Below are 15531 nucleotides of genomic sequence, written 5' to 3'. Positions count from 1 at the left end.
AGTGTGCAGCAAGACTGAAATGGAGGTGATAGGCCAAATATCCAGAGAGTAGTTTCAATATAGCTATTTTCAAACAATTAGCAATTATGAATGAACAAAGCACTTTTTAAACATAGTTGTATTGAGAAATTTGTCAGAGCCACTGTACTAAATATGGCAAAAACAATTAGATGTCAAAATAGTACAGCATGATTGACATATACTCGTTTTTTTGGAACAGCGCCCCCCAGTGGGCGGATTGTTTCAGCACTTTGCAGGTCACTACAGTGTCTCCACCTGAACATAACTGCCAAATATCATCCAGATTGGGCAACATTCAGCCTGCCAAAATGTCTGCTGAATGCTGATTGGCTGATGGTGTTCAGCCATGTTGATTGATTAAGTTGCCCTTTGAACATCCTTTAGAGGCTGTATGATAGATTCTGCATGCAAAGTTTCAACTTGCTAGGTTGCACGGTTGCTGAGAAACAGTGCTCCAAATTTACCTCTTGAAGTGAATGGGGCATATATCCGGAAGGACTAATTTGCATATGGCGGCCATATTGTTTACATATTTCAACTTTTTCTTAATGAATATTGAAGCGCATGCTCTCACGAGTGTTTTGATACCAAACATGCCAGGATTGGTCAAAATTCCTAGGACTAGTTTGCAAAAGTAGGTTTTGCATATTATGCAAATTAGCAAAAAATCTATATAGACGGAAGTGCATGGTCCAAATTGGAAAGTTGTTGGTATTGACCCAAGGAATACATCAAAAAAATTTTGAATGTAGGACTTATGGTTTTTGAGTTATTGAGAAAATTGTGAAAAATGAATTTCCTTGTTTATAGCGCCACCACGTGACCAATCGGTGCCATTTTTGTTGTCCACCGAGATGCACTGATCCTACATCTACCTACCAAGTTTCATTTCTCTATGACTTACGGTTTAGGCTGCACAACTGTTTTTTCAGGAGAAAAAGAATAATAATAATAATAATAATAATAATAATAATAATAAGAAAAATCTTAGCAAAAACAATAGGGTTCTACGCACCTTCGGTGCTTGAACCCTAATTATTCTAATTCAATGAAACGGTTTCTCCATTATTCTAATTCAATAAAACAACAGTGTCACAGTTAAATGGCCTAAATGGGCCTTTTGGAAAGCTCAGCTGAGCAATTTTTTTTCCAGGTAACGAGTTCTGTGATTAGTCTAACGAGTAGGACAGGTGCGGTGAACACCTGATTTGCTTTCTGCACAAAAAATGCATTCAAAGAATTTCATGATTGCACTATTTCAAATGATTCTAATTCGTTGACCAGCACCTGTACAGAACACACGTTTAATACAGTATAATTTACAAAATTGGTTTTGCAGAGCCCTTTTTTTTTGTAATTATTTTTTGTATTATTAATTTTGTAATTGCACTGGGCCATGCATTAAGATTTTTTTTTTTTTAACATGCACTGTGGTGCAGTCTCCTTTTTGTCAGTGTATTAAGTACTGTTATAAAATATTTGTTTCTCCTTCACCACTCAGGAATAGGACCGCTCCTTTAACATTACACAAATGTTCCACACAGAATATTAATAGAATCTGTGTTTTTGCAACAGAGGTGATCAAGCATTTGCACTCATCTGTAAATTGTAAATTGGCTGTGTAAATAATAATATATAAAAAAAAAAAACAATTCCAAAAGATGAGTAGTAAATGCACTTTTATTTTTAATAGATTTGTTTCATAAACATTTTTCAAAACCATAGTTTTAATAAATCCATACAGCAAGTACACACTTAAAGGTGTTTAAGGTGGTCAGACGCAATAGAGTTCAAACTTTACATCAAAACCAACAGAAACTAACACACGTTTTTTTTTTTTTACCCCCACAAAGAGCTTACGTCAAGAAATAAAAGCATATAAAATAAAACAAATTAAGGGTGTGAAAGCGAGAGAAGAATGAAGAAAAACAAAAAATATGTTCAGCATTTACCACAACAGTTTTGAAATAATAGCATTTCTCTTTTAATTATTTTTTTCCTTTTTTGTTCTTTTTTTTTTTTGTTCTTTTTTTTAATCATAAATCTCAGGTTCATACAAGATGAGTGTGCTCATCCCACACAAAGAAGTTTTTACTTTCATAGAAAGAATGGGATCGCTTTGTTAATCATTAACAGACAGATTTCACTTCTACACATCATGAACACGGACGACACACGCACGCGCGGAACGAAATGCCCACTGTTTAGTTCCCTCAAATAATGAACTCACGACGATTCTACTGTAAATAAATTACTCGCTATTGTTGTGCTTCAAGTCTGTGTGCATGCCTACATAACTAACACACGGTGTCCTTAAAAAAAAAAAAAAAAAAAAAAAACGCCTATGCAGAAGCAAAATAAAATAAAGGATAAAGGTAAGTGCGTGTCTCCTGTTAGAGAGGCAAAGAGCAGCTTTTGTTCATTAACTGCTCAGGGACTATGACTGGGATGTGCCCCGGAGGAACCTCAGTCAACATCTGTCCAGAATCTGAGATTTGATCCCTCTCGTGCAAAATAGCTGCAATCTTCTGTTCTTCAGTGCACTGAAATCAATGGTCACCCATTTCTATAGCATTATTATTATTATTCTCCTCTTTATTTTCTCTTAATCAAGAAACACAAGGTGCTCCTTACACACAAAGATATTCAAAGCTTTTATTATTCATTTCCTGTTCCTCTTCAAAGCACCTGATGGTCTGAATGGTAATGGTGGTGGGGTGGGGTGGGTAATAAAAAAATAAAAAAAAGATGCTTTAAACATCCACCACCATCACAAAGGCATGAGCTATGATACCACTCACTGTTGGTATCCTGCAAAAATTAACACTAAGACCCAATCCCATTTCTTTCTTGTACCCCTACCTCTTAGAACAGAGTTTTCTATAAGAGGAAGCTTCAAGCACAAGATACAGATTTACAGCTCTGGAAAAAATGAGAGCACTTAAAAATGATGAGTTTCTTTGATTTTACCAAATTAAAAAACCTCTGGAATATAATCAAGAGGAAGATGGATGATCACAAGCCATCAAACCAAACTGAACTGCTTAAATTTCTGCACCAGGAGTCGCATAAAAATATCCAAAAGCAGTGTGTAAGACTGGTGGAGGAGAACATGCCAAGATGCATGAAAACTGTGATTAATGATTATGATTAATTACTTTATGAATATGAACTTGTTTTCTTTGCATTATTTGAGGACTGAAAGCTCTGCATCTTTTTTGTTATTTCAGCCATTTCTCATTTTCTGCAAATAAATACTCCAAATGATGAAACAATGTTTTTATTTGGAATTTGGGAGAAATGTTGTTTGTAGTTTATAGAATAAAACAACAATGTTCATTTTACTCAAACATATACCTGTAAATAGCGGAATTAAAAAAGTGGTCTCAATTTTTCCAGAGCTGTTTACAAAAGCTTGCAGTAGAGCGCTAAAGTTCAGCAACCTAGCTGCTGGTAGTTAACCAGTAAACTTTAGTGCATTGTGTATGTCTTCAGAATGGGGGCAGGTGGTGCAGAAATTAATTGTTTTTGACTATTCCTTAAATTCTCTGTGATTAAGAGCTGAAATTAGCTTCGTTTTTTTGCTTTTATTATACATTAAATTAAGCAGTTTCTGCACCATTTAAGATGGAATGGGAACGTTTTAGCTAGTTAGCTAGTTACAGAGACAATTACCAGTGATTTTGTTTTTTGTATGCTTGTTATGAAGAAAATAACCAGATAACAATGAAATATAGTGGTTATTGTCTTTCCAGTGATTCTTATAACTGTTTTGAGTGTGCCTCTGAAAAATCAGTTTGAAGGGTCATGACGCCCTAATACTACTTCCCCCTACATATCAAGCTTAACAAGAATCGAGACACACTACCCCTAGTAGGTAGGGCTTAGTGGTAGTAGGGTCAAAGGGTGAAATGAGATTGGGCCTAATATATCAATAAAAATCAGCCATAATATTAAAAAACCTATCTAATCTCTAATATTTTTATTGAGGTGGGAGCCCCTCACCTTATGCTGACAAGACATTTCTGACTTAACAAGACGTAGGACGACAACAGCTGACTGTTTACTTGCTGCTTTATATTTCTAGCTTGGCTCTTCAGCTGTTCCTTTAATGAGAAAACTAAAATGTTATTCGCTTTAATGTTACGGCTGATCGGTGTTTCGCATACACACACTATTTCTATACCTGAAAGGATCTTTAAAGGGTATCCTAGTAAGGTTAAAGCTACAAAAAGCTAGGAGATTATTATTTGAAAATCAAAAAGATCTAAGCGTGTTTCAGGTTTATTGTTCTGATTATGCAAATTAATTAAAGGTGATAAACAGTACAGTGCTCAGAAGTAGTCCTGGATTACCTCTATTATTGTTATGTAATGTTTCTGAAGGGTTCATTTCTTTATTTGTTTTGGCAACTAAGCTTTACCACATGTCAGAAAGTTGGGTAGTTTCCAATATTTTAACCCATAAGAGCCCAGGCCATTTCTGAATATTGACGCCAAATTAAAAACTAAATAATAAAGCTGATTAATTCAGTGAGCATTGTTTTATTGTAAGGTTATATTATATTAGTTTCCTTCCTACAAATCCAACTTCCTAACTTGTATTTTAACACATTACACTAAAAATATCAGGTCAGAACTAATTATATATACCGTAAAATACTTAATTAAAGCACTTGAATGGTTATAAACTGGTTGGAACAGAACTGTACTGTTTAAAGGAGCTAGTTTTATCTATAGCACTAACCCAGGAATCGTTTAGTCTGTAAAGGAGGTCAGATGAATGAAAAACCAATTTTTAAAAGGGACTGAGAAACCATGGGCTCTTCTGGGGCTTTTTAAATTATTATTATTATTATATCATTTTTATTATTAATTAAAACATTAATATTAGAATAAACATAAACTACACTACTACAAAAAATAATGATTTTGCATCACTGTTAATGACCACATTTCTAAAGTTTTCATCAATAGAGTCTAATATTTATTATTTAAGATTCTTTAAGGCATTAGGCGTGGCACTAAAGATGCCATATGTTTATCTGCACTATAGATAAACTATAGATATTCTATTGCCAGTACTTTTCTACAGGGACTAGGCAAGCTGTGTATGTGTGTGTGCATGTGCACTTTTTTGTCAGCAGCAATGGACTTCACTTAGTTGAACGTACATAGAAGGCGTGTGCACATTTTACTTTTCATTGCCTTTTTTCTTTTCTTTCTTTTTTTTTTTACAGTATTTAACTTATTTCATTTATTTTATTACTTAATCAAGCTTGTCTGGTCCTCATTACAACTTCTCTGATGGACACAAATGAATATTTAAATAACTTCACCATTGAAAGTTGACAGAGAGTGCTCCAAGACTGTAAAAGCACTTAAACGCCTGTGGGGAAAACAACATTCGCTGAAATGAAGCCCTTTGGAATATGTTAAAGTAAATTTCCGTAACGCGTTAGCAAACATAACAAATCATAGAGGTGTCCCGAGACTAGTTTATGAGCACTGTACAAGCAGCTCTAAACACTTACTGACTGCAGCTGTGAAAAAAGAAGCCCTTCAATAAACCCTTCACTCGAAAGCCTGCTGAACAGCATCCAACCAAACTGCGGCTCCTTCAGCGCTTATGTGCAAGCTGATCTGTGGCGTTCTCCTGGCCGCTGCTGAAAAGAAGTGTGATCAAGTAAGGCATCGCGAAGCAGCCAGACAATGAAAATCTTAACGAGTGGAAAACACCTGGAAAACGAACGCAGAGCCGCCGTCCTCAGTGCACTGTGCCTTTCCACGGGCCTTTGGCTGGAGCTAGAAGCCGGAGCGTAGCCTCGGGCTAAGCAGCAGCATAAAAAAATAAAATATTATATAATCATATCGACCTCACCGGCATGTCCGATCAGTGCTCGCTTCACTTCACCACCAGCAGCAGCAGCAGCAGCAAGAGCAGCAGGAGGAGCATCAACAGCAGCGTCCTGCAGAGCCTACACCCCTCATCATCCGGCCTCATCATCCAGCAGTGCACAGTCACCCAGGGATCCATCCACTCACCACATGTTAGAGGCAGTGCATGTTAATTATTCTAAATGATCTTACCCATAAACGATTAATATTATTATTATTATTAATATCATTAAACAGAACAGAATAATAATTTAAATATCAGACATTTGTATGTTAATAAATACATCTGTGATCCTACACGTACACGTCATCCCACCATTCAACAACATGCCTTGTTTTTCCATTCTTCCATTCTGTTTCTTCATTGCACCCACACTGTGACCAATAACCATTTGAGCCACAGGACTGTAAACACTAGCCTACGCCAGGCGAAGACCACCAACACCACCACCACGGATAAACCCCTACACACTGGGAGACGACTGGAGTGACCCGGGCCTTAGCAGCTAAACCATCACGATGCAGATTAGAAAATTAAGAGCATCTATCAGGCCTATGAGTTTTTTTTGTTTTTTTACATACATACATACATACCACAGAGCCAGATTAGTGCCCATTTACTCCAGTGTCCAGTGAGAAGTCTGTTCCCTGTGTGATGTGTGGAGAAAACTAGTGGATAAATTGCACGCAAATCACCTCTACCGCAAAGCTCAACGTGACCGTCGACCGGTGTGTGACCCTCCTTTTAGTCACACACACACACACACACGTTGGCTTGGCTGGAACAGGGAGGCATGGTTTGGTTTGTGTTTTGGTGTGTGTATGAACATACGTATGAATATGTATGACCGTGTGGCAACTAACTGCAAGTGCTCAGGTCTTCACAGCACTTTGCAGGGGTCTGACCTCAAGGATTAGTCACTGAGCCCACAACCCTGTAACAGTTGGCCGCGTCTGCCGTGTCCGGTTCTGTGCAGGAAGGCTGGTTCTCAGAGCTGAAATCGCAGGTGGGCGGAGTCAGAGCGCGCCCTCAGCCTAGAGCAGGTCGTCGGGGTTCATCTCGGGAATGGGCTGTCTCCAGAAACAGAAGGTGCTGAACTCGGGGAAGTTAAACGCAGAGCTCTGTTCTTTACTGACCAGAGGAAAGACGTGCTCCACCAGCTCGCTCAATCGACTGTACCTGCACAGAGACGGACAGACGACAGCATGAGTCTTGGAGAATACAGTTTAGTTTTTAAAAAGCACTACAACTCAATGCATCCTTATACTGGAATGGAAATCAAGAATTGTAACATTTCTGGAGTGAATACGATTGAACTTCATTTAATGCAAATCTTTATCATTAGCAAAAAAGCAAATGTTTTGGCTACACTGACCTCGAACATCTTCATATTATTCTGTCTGACCCAACTATGAACATATACATCATCATAAATAAGTAGGGCTGCCCCCAGAAATTGAATATTTGAGTCATGTCAGCCTACAGATATTGACCAGTGTTTCCTTTTTTCAGTCAGTATATTTTACAATAGGAGAATTTTTCACACTATAAGGCACACCATCAATAAATCCAGGAGCACTGGATTCAAAGGCACATTATGCAACTTTAGTAAGGAACAGGGGTGTCTCCATGTTTTTACTGTAATTCAACAGTAAAGCATTAAAGCTGTAAAGCTAAGCTAATTTAAGTAAACAAAACTGTACTTAAAAAAAGAAAACATTTTATTTCAAAGTCAAACGAGCACTGGATGTTAATCTACACAGATTTCTCTCCTGAAAACTGTTTATTTGGGTGAGTAATGCGCTTCTGTTCTTTTACAGTAAGCTTAGATTCACAGATTTCTACTAAGGCTAGCCACGGTTAGTGCCTAATGCTAGTCAGACAGCGCTACACTGAGGAACCCTGAGTGTTCTGGTAAGCCAGGCCGATATTAGCTAGCAGTTTCACGTAGCGGTTTCTGCGTGTCACGTTGCTTGTTTTAAATGGGACAAATGCAGGCTATAGTCTGAAATACTCACCTCTGAACTGCGAAAAAGATATCGCTAAGCCCAGTTAGCTGCTAATACTAACGTTGCCCCAGTCTCATTGCTGGAGAATGTAACTGGAACTCCTGTGTAACGCTCTACTTATTTTTATTTAATTTATTCTATTGGTCGATTAATCATGAAAGGTTAACTCTGTGTAAAGAACAATTGTGAGATTCACATCATATAAAAAAAAATTACATATGACCTAACTTCTTTTTAATTCTTAATTCTTTTTATTCTTTACTGAAGAAACCACTGAGAGAAATTCTAAAATAAAGGTTCCTCAGCAGGAAATCTCAAAAAGAAAAAGTCCCAAAACCCAACCCAAATAAGAGCTGTTGAAACTCAGAGTGTGCTCTAACCTGACCCTGCTCTTTTCTCTCCACTTTACTCATTTTGTCTTTTGGGTTTTTGGGTGGGTTTTTTGGGGACAGCATGTTCTTACGACTGTTGCCGTAATCATCACTGAAACTTATCCCAGTAGATTTTTTTGTTATGTCTGCCAGATATTTATATAAAGAAACTGAACAGCCAAATCTGATTCAACTGAAAAAACACTTTGAGGACAGGCAGCGTAGTATTACGTTAGCTGTGAGCAGGATTAGATGACAATCATTTTTATTTTGGTTTCTACTGTTTATTCACGATGTGGCAGCTTGCTTGCTCACAGCCAAGTCAGATGCTTTTTTTTTTATATATTCTCACCACTATTTAACATTTAAAGTCTCTGCTCTAATTGCTAAGTATCCTATAATGAAGGATTTACACAGACCAGACAATACATTAACCCAAATTAACTCCACCACTTCTTGTTTGTTCACTGAAGTGCTGCTGGAGTTTTTAAACACCATGTTGTTTATTCACTGATCACACCATCGGACTCTACTACCTCTCTGTACCTTGTAGATAAAGTAAAGTCTGAGACAGAAGCTCATTTGTTTCTACACAGTTCGTGTAGGTCATCCTTTAGTCCTTTATTACTGCTCACAGGACGCTGCCCACAACATACTGCCTACAGGATGCTAAAAACAGAATGCTAAACATGAGACGCCGCCCACAACATACTGCCTACAACTCTCAGTCCAGCAGTAACACTAAGGTGTTTAAGAACTCCAGCAGCACTGCTGTTTCTGATCCAATCTTAGCAGGACAACCAATTAGTCAGTGTCATTGCAGTACTGAGAAAGAGCCACACTCAGATAACAGCTGCTTCGTGGCGGTCCTGTGGAGTCCTGTCTACTAAAGAACAGGGTAAAAGGAGCATAATAAATTATGCGCAGAAACAGAATAACTGCAGTCTGTAATTAGTAATCATACTACAATAACTACAATATGATTCTATATGATCCGTGAGCTGCTAAAATCAAACATGCATGTACAAACAAAGAGGTGTTTTTAATTATAAATTAAATTGATTCCTGTTTATCCCTTTTGTGACACCCAATTTTTTAAAGAGACATAAACTGCAAACATTTAGTGTGGCAGCAAGTTGACAACTTAGATCTATGGAGAGAAAAAATACAAAAAAAAAGGTTCCTCAGCAAAAAAAAGAAAAAGACTGCTGATATCTGAAAACCTGAAAAGTACTTATTTATTTTCTGTGTTGAGCTTTATGTGAGGCTGTGTGTTGGTGTAAAAGAGCTAGATGATTCAGATTTGTCTTCATTCTCTGTACAACATTACTAGAACTCTAGTAAAGTTCACCATCTTTCTATGAGAGTTTCTGGAGCACATTCCATCAGAACTTATGAACGGATGTATTTTGCTATGGTGAATTAGCCTCGAGACTCCCAGAGAAACTCAAAACTTCAGTTATGTGAAGTGGACGTGCTTACGAGGACTTGTTGCCCTTGGTCTGCTCCTGAATCAGCTCTCCTTTGGGGTTGACGGTGAAGATCCGGCAGACAGGCACTCCAACCTCCTTATAGGCAAACACATCCTGCGAAAAAGAGAGCCAAGGTTACACTGTAGACTGTGGAAAGTTCTGCTACTTCTTTCCATTAAATACACAAACACGACACAGAAATTCCCTATTTGTGTGGATGAGATGTTCTGACAGAAGCAGTGATGTTCGATGCTTACGACATAGATGTGATCATGTCTGTACACCCAGCCAACAGCAGAGGATCCACCCTGAGCCTGAGCTGTTCATTTAAATTGTGACTGATCACTGCATAATGCAATGGCTTGCAATGTACACTACAATGTAAACACACTACAATTGTGGAGTAGTCACTCACAGTATCATACTGTATAAGGTTTACTCACTTTGCACAATGGTTGGGTCTTCATTGAGGCACAAATACATTATACATGCGGCCCACTAGAGCTTTAGAACTCCTAGTACCTCTTATTATATTTACCCGTTCATTTATTTTCATCATTTCTTTTCTGGTCAGACTTAGGCTCAATATCATTTCTAATTTGTACCCCTACCTTTCATTTTTAAGCACAACTCTTCCAATTGGAAGAGGTACACAGATATAAATCTCTGGAAAAACAGGAGAGAAAAAATGGTGCGTTTCTTTGATTTTACCAAATAAAAAACCTCTGGAATATAATCAAGAGGAAGATGGATAATCACAAGCCATCAAACCAAACTGAACTACATGATTTTTTTGCACCAGGAGTGGCATAAAGTTATCCAAAAGCAGTGTGAAAGACTGGTGGAGGAGAACATGCCAAGATGCATAAAAACTGTGATCAAAAACCAGGGTTATTCTACCAAATATTGATTTCTGAACTCGTAAAACTTTATGAATATGAATTAGTTTTCTTTGCATTATTTGAGGTCTGAAAGCTCTGAATCTTTTTTATTATTTCAGCCAATTCTCACTTTTTCTGAAAGTAATTGCTCTGAATGACAAGATTTCTATTTGGAATTTGAGAGAATAGCTGTCCGTTTATTTTACTTAAACATATACCTATAAATAGCAAAATCAGAGAAACTGATTCAGAAACTGAACGTGTCTCTTAATTTTTTTCAGAGCTGTATTTGTATAAAGTATAAATCAGCTGTGACCCCCAGGTTATACATCAATCTTGTTGGACAGACTGGTCTTTAGATTTTTTTATTACAAAAAAGATAACTGCTTCCAAATGTATTAGTATGTACTAGGACATGCTGCAATATTGGTACAGCATCAACCTTAAAAAACATCTGCCGGGTTCCCAGCTTTAAGAACCCAAGCAGACAGCCTTGGGTGGGGAGCAGCACACCTCAACCATGAATCCACACATTGTACTTTCAGCCAGCAGCTGACATCACCTTCCCTGCATTTCCAAAACTTACATTGGTTCGGTTTCCAAATGCGGCGTAAAAGGGATGCTTGTTGGGATAGAACAGGTTCTTGATGTCAGTAAGGCATTCGATCTTGAAGATTTCTGGCTTTTTCTCAATCACTTCCCTGGAAAAGAGACAGTAAAAACTTAGAAGAAGCATTGAAATGGTTATCATATAGAACTGACCAGTAAAGTGCTTTGGAATAATTTGTGGTACTACTGCTTTAATGCTGGATTTAACAAGCCCTCACCCATTCCCTAGTGACATGGGCGTTCCATTTATTTATGAGCTAAAGTGAAGTTGAACTGAATGAACTGATGATGAGCAGGGTTTAGACGGGTAAAGAAATGGCTTTAGAGAAGCATGGTGACACAACATCTCTCAAAAGTGAAGCCACCAGAGGTCTAGAGCCCCGGCTGGCTGCGTGCAGTTTAATGTGTAGCATCATTTATCCCAATATATATTTTAATTACAAAAAATGTCCCAATTTCCATCTCAATTTTTCTGCTACAATCTTTCTTTCCATCTCTACTGTCTAACTGAAGCGTTTATTTTTTTACAGAAAACTAATTTTAAAATGTTACTCTGCTTTATCAGGGTTATTAAAAGAATGAGGGATTACATTTACAAATTAAGTGATTGACAGATGTGTTTTTTTTTCTTCTTTAAATTGTCTCACAGAAGCTTGAGCATTAACCTGGATCGTTGCAGGGTAGTAGTACTAAACTTCTACTGGTGAAACATTACACTTCCTGGATAAACTGGGTATCCAGCAGCACTATAAAACTCAATAAAGGTAGTCTGAGACAAGCTTGGTCTGGGAGATGGGGACTGGTCTACCAAATGAACAGGTGTTTGTGACTCTGCCTCTAGTCTCTATTGAAAAAACTGATTGAAAAAATTTGACAACATGACAAAAATGTTTGCCATTATTTCTATAGAACGGAAGCAGGGTTCTTGCACCATTTTAAAAGTCAAATTTAATGCTTTTTAAGACCATTTTAAGACCTCAATAAATATTAATTAAGACCCAAAAATGTAGTTATCATTTCTTTGGTAGAAAAAATGTATTGTATTAAAAATCAAAACGTTCCCCATTTTTTTCATCTTTTTTTTTTTTTTTTTTTGCTTGAGAACCGCAGTAAAATGCACCCTGAAACGATATTATTTATTATAGTCTTAGTCAAGACTTGTTTTGACCTTCCAGTTAGCTAGCTGACCATTAGCATATTAGTTAGCTTGCCGCAGTAGCGTAGCTAACTCGCTGCTAAAGTTAGTAAACTAGTTAGCTTGCTGCTAATGTTAGCTAGGCCTCTGTTAACCTAAAATTTCTCCACAGTAACGTTAGAGTTATCTCTACTCTTTTCTAACATTAGTTCTCTCTCTGGATTAGAAGTTTTCTCACCGGCATTAAACGCACCGTCTGAAAATGTTATACCAAGAGCAAATTTACCGCTAATTTAAGACCTTCGTTTTAATTTAAGACATGGATTTTAATTTAAGATATTTTCAGACTTTTTAAGGACCTGCAGGAACCCTGAGAAGGGAACTGAACCACTGCATCAATGTTTTCTAAAGTCATTGGGGTGAAGAACCAAGAAAATACGTGGAAAAGAACATGAAAATAAGTGTCTATCTCAGCAGGAAAACTTGCCAATGTTTTGTGGTAAATTCTCTCTCAGGTTTAACTGTGCTATAGGCGTGGATGATGTGTCCGTGTACTTTGGTATGTAGACACATCACAATATGCAGATCAGACAATCAATTGCACCGCCCCTCCCTGCTGCCTTCAACCATCTGCATCCCACCACTACCACACAAATTTAAGCTGAGGATGGAGTCCGCTAAAATCAGGGGGTTTAGGGACCCTTTACAATCCTTTATACAGTTGTGGTCAAAAGTTTACATACACTTGTAAAAAAACATAATGTTATGGCTGTCTTGAGTTTTCAATAAGTTCTACAACTCTTATTTTTCTGTGATAGAGTGATCGGAACACATACATGTTTGTCACAAAAAACAGTCATAAAATTTGGTTCTTTCATAAATTTATTATGGGTCTGCTGAAAATGTCACCAAATCTGCTGGGTCAAAAATATACATACAGCAACATTAGTATTTGGTTACATGTCCCTTGGCCATTTTCACGGCAACTAGGCGCTTTTGGTAGCCATCCACAAGCTCCTGGCAAGCTTCAGGTCGAATGTTTGACCACTCTTCTTGACAGAATTGGTGCAGTTCAGCTAAATGTGATGGTTTTCTTGCATGAACCCGTTTCTTTAGCACTGTCCACATGTTCTCAATGGGGTTTAAGTCAGGACTTTGGGAAGGCCATTCTAAAACCTTAATTCTAGCCTGGTTTAGCCATTCCTTTACCACTTTTGATGTGTGTTTTGGGTCATTGTCTTGTTGGAACACCCAACTGCGCCCAAGACCCAACCTTCGGGCTGATGGTTTTAAGTTTTCCTGCAGAATTTGGAGGTAATACTCCTTCTTCATTATCCCATTTACTTTCTGCAAAGAACCAGTTCCACTGGCAGCAAAACATCCCCAGAGCATAATACTACCACCACCATGCTTGACAGTAGGCATGGTGTTCCTGGGATTAAAGGCCTCACCTTTTCTCCTCCAAACATATTGCTGGGTGTTGTGGCCAAACAGCTCAATTTTTGTTTCGTCTGACCAGAGAACTTTCCTCCAGAAGGTTTTATCTTTGTCCATGTGATCAGCAGCAAACTTCAGCCGAGTCTTAAGGTGCCTTTTCTGGAGCAAGGGCTTCTTTCTTGCACGGCAGCCTCTCAGTCCATGGCGATGTAAAACACGCTTGACTGTGTAGACTGACACCTGTGTTCCATCAGCTTCCAAATCCTTGCAGACCTGCTTCTTGGTGATTCTTGGTTGACTCTTGACCATCCTGACCAATCTCCTCTCGGCAGCATGTGATAGCTTGCGTTTTCTTCCTGATCGTGGCAGTGACACAACTGTTCCATGCACTTTATACTTGCGTATAATTGTCTGCACAGTTGCTCTTGGGACCTGTAGCTTCTTTGAAATGGCTCCAAGTGACTTCCCTGACTTGTTCAAGTCAATAATTCGCTTTTTCAGATCCACACTGAGTTCCTTTGACTTTCCCATTGTAGCTTTTGTAGCTGAGTCTAATCACTGGGTCAAATGAGCCCTATTTAAATGGGCTCATGAGAAGTCAACAGCTGTAGTCAATCAGAATCACTTACAAGAAGTGAAGAGGCCATGACATGAAGCTAATTTGATTGACACAACTCGCTACATCACCAAAATTGACAAATTTTGTTGCTGTATGTATATTTTTGACCCAGCAGATTTGGTGACATTTTCAGCAGACCCATAATAAATTTATGAAAGAACCAAATTTTATGACTGTTTTTTGTGACAAACATGTATGTGTTCCGATCACTCTATCACAGAAAAATAAGAGTTGTAGAACTTATTGAAAACTCAAGACAGCCATAACATTATGTTTTTTTACAAGTGTATGTAAACTTTTGACCACAACTGTATTGCAAAAACCTTCTGATTTTCTAGGATTTATTCTGCAAACAACTTTAGCTATTATTTCTTGCTCTTTTGATAATTATAGGATTAAAAGGCTTAAATAAAAAAAAAACTAAACAACTAAACTAAACAGCACCATTTAGACCAAAGCTTACAGACAACAAAGCCTTAGAGTCTTAAGTATGTTATGATCAAAGTATTTTGCATAACATAATTTGCATGACTAGCCGAAGAACACACTGAGGCTAATGTGGCAGAAGTTGGGTGTGTTCTAATTAAGAACACTGCCACATTTGATGTCCCCAATTCCCCTTCTGCTGCGAGCGAGCACTTGTGTCACAAAGGTATGACGCACTTTCAAGTAATGAGGAAAAGTTGGCGAGGGGCATGCTAAAAACAGCACTAAAACAAAAAAAACATCCTCAAAAAAACATTTTCCCCAAAAAAGTCATCTAGGGTAACAGCCTTAACCTTTCAGTTTGTCAGTGTTTGTTAATACTGAATTTAAATGTCAGAGGAAGGCATTTTCAGGCAGGTACAGAGTCATTCATGTATTTTTCTTCACCTACAAACATTGTTAGAATAACACCTTACTCCTGTAAGAAATATCAATACTACATTAATAACAGAATCTAATTGTATTGTATTTTTTCATATCCACAATTACAACAAAGGGAAATGTAGCAAGGCCATCAGTCTTCTTTTTTTGGAGCAATATATTGTTCCAAAGAATGATTGCAATTAAATATATTATTGTCATTTTAGGACTAT

At 37.7% G+C, this 15531-nt stretch overlaps 1 protein-coding gene across 1 annotated transcript in view; it reads right to left on the bottom strand.

The window, feature by feature from the left end:
- Positions 1 to 6668: 6668 nt before the first annotated feature.
- The window catches only part of lpin2 (lipin 2), a 50033-nt gene continuing 41170 nt past the window's right edge, over positions 6669 to 15531 (bottom strand). Inside the window, exons 17-19 of the mRNA XM_007260170.4 lie at positions 11239 to 11353; positions 9782 to 9885; positions 6669 to 7098 (exon numbers count right to left, since the gene is read on the bottom strand). Of these exons, the coding sequence (XP_007260232.3) occupies positions 6954 to 7098; positions 9782 to 9885; positions 11239 to 11353 (364 nt within the window). The 3' untranslated portion in view covers positions 6669 to 6953. The remainder of the gene's footprint in view (positions 7099 to 9781; positions 9886 to 11238; positions 11354 to 15531) is intronic.

Source organism: Astyanax mexicanus, chromosome 8, assembly GCF_023375975.1.
Source record: "Astyanax mexicanus isolate ESR-SI-001 chromosome 8, AstMex3_surface, whole genome shotgun sequence".
NCBI classification, from domain to species: Eukaryota; Metazoa; Chordata; class Actinopteri; order Characiformes; family Acestrorhamphidae; genus Astyanax; species Astyanax mexicanus.
Note: the sequence above shows the minus strand (reverse complement) of the source record. Positions and strands in the feature narration are given on the sequence as shown.